The following is a 1941-nucleotide window of genomic DNA, read 5'->3' on the forward strand; positions in this document are numbered from 1 at the left end:
GTGTGATGGCTGTGGAGAGTGGGGGCTCCCCGGCATCCCGGACCACCACCAGCAGTTCGTGCGCAGAGGCATCCGTGTCCTGCAGGGCCCGTGTGATCCGGATCTCCCCGGAGTGCAGGGCCACACTGAAAAGCCCTGGCTCTGTGGCTTCAACGAGGTGGTAGGAGAGCCAGGCATTGCGCCCCGAGTCTGCATCTATAGCCACCACTTTGGTGATGAGAGCAGAAGGGGCGGTGGAGGGGGAGATTCGGAACCGGGTGGCAGAGTCCTCCCCGGCCCTGGGAAAATGTACCCGAGGGGCATTGTCATTCTGGTCCACTATAAAAACGTGAACCAGTGTCCTGTTCCTCAGGGCTGGGGAGCCACCATCAGAGACCTCCACCTGGAACTGGAGATAGGTGGTTTGCTCATAGTCAAAGGGGAGTTTGGCAGAAACCTGCCCATTTGTGGGATGTATGGAGAGGTAGCGAGTGGGATCCAGGCCTGGATCTGCCCCACCAGTTCGCAGGATGGAGTAGGAGAGGCGGGAATTCTGCTCCGAGTCAGGGTCAGAAGCAGAGACTGTAACTAGCAGGCTGCCCACTGGGTTGTTTTCTGCCACCAGCACTTCATAGGATGCTTGCTCAAACTGGGGCGCGTTGTCATTGACATCTGCCAGGGTGATTGGCAAGGTGGTGTGGCGGGAGAGCGGGGGACTGCCCAGGTCCGAGGCAGAGACGGTGACATTGTAGTAGGCAACATGCTCCCGGTCCAAACGGGTGTTGGTTAGCAGTGAGTACTGGTGCTCATAGTCCTTACGCAGCTGGAAGGGAAGATCTGGAGACACGTGACACTGGACCTTGCCCTGCTCACCAGAGTCCCTGTCTCTGACATGTATCACGGCCACCACTGTGCCCGGCAGTGCATCCTCGCTCAGGGAGCTGGAGAAGGAGGTAAGAATTACCTCAGGGGCGTTGTCATTCACATCCATGATTTCCACCACCACACTGCAGTGCTCCTCCATCGTGGGCGACCCCATGTCCTTGGCCTCCACTTCAATCTCATACACTGTTGCCTCCTCAAAGTCCAGGTTGCCCTGGACACGGATCTCTCCAGTTTGCTCATCAATGGCAAAGATCTGGCGTAAGGCAGCTGAGTTGTGGCTGCTGAGGGAGTAGCGGATGTCTCCATTGGGCCCTTCATCCATATCGGTGGCATTTAACTTCACCACGAGGGTGCCCAGTGGTGAGTTCTCCACCAAGCGGGCTCCGTACGATGGTCTGTCAAAGACCGGGTGGTTGTCATTGGCATCCAGGACCTGTATAGTGATGTGTGTCTTGCTGGACTGGGGGGGTGAGCCCCCATCTTCGGCGGTAAGGACCAGGTGGTGGAAAGCTCTAAGTTCCCGGTCCAGGGCCCTCTCCAGCACCAGCTCAGGGAACTTCCCACCATCTGTGCGCGCCTTCACGTTGAGGTTGAAGTTCTCATTGGCACTCAGGTGATAGGTCTGCAGGGTGTTGGTGCCCACATCAGGGTCCTGGGCAGGCTGGATGGGAAAGCGGGCACCAAGGGACGCCAGCTCGTATATACGCAAGGAAACCTCATCACTGGGGAACTCCGGGGGGTTGTCATTTATATCCAGGATCTCCACCTCGATCCGGTAGAACTCCACCGGGTTCTCGATGGCAAGTTTCAGGTGGAGGAAGCAGCGAGGGTTCTGCCCGCAGAGCTGCTCCCGGTCTATCCGCTCAGTGACCATTATAACACCAGTGTTCACATTGACCGAAAAGTACTGGGAATCCGAATCGGACAGTACCTGCAGATTAGCTGCCGCCAGTTTCCCCACATCGGTGCCCAGGTCCTTCGCGATATTGCCCACGAAGGCGCCCCGGGTGAGCTCCTCCGGGATGCTGTACCGGATCTGAGCAGAGGAGCTGTGCAAGAACAAACAGAAAGAGAAGA

General features: G+C 57.6%; 1 protein-coding gene across 1 annotated transcript; it reads right to left on the reverse strand.

Moving 5' to 3' along the window:
- Positions 1–4: 4 nt before the first annotated feature.
- LOC104467750 (protocadherin gamma-C5-like) lies at positions 5–1909 on the reverse strand (the record flags this gene model as incomplete). Its single annotated transcript, XM_010081640.1, has 1 exon — positions 5–1909. A coding segment is annotated over one exon (1905 nt), but the record flags the coding sequence as incomplete, so codon positions are not given.
- Positions 1910–1941: the final 32 nt, after the last annotated feature.

The sequence above is a fragment of the Pterocles gutturalis genome, unplaced genomic scaffold, assembly GCF_000699245.1.
Source record: "Pterocles gutturalis isolate BGI_N339 unplaced genomic scaffold, ASM69924v1 scaffold39684, whole genome shotgun sequence".
NCBI lineage: Eukaryota > Metazoa > Chordata > Aves > Pterocliformes > Pteroclidae > Pterocles > Pterocles gutturalis.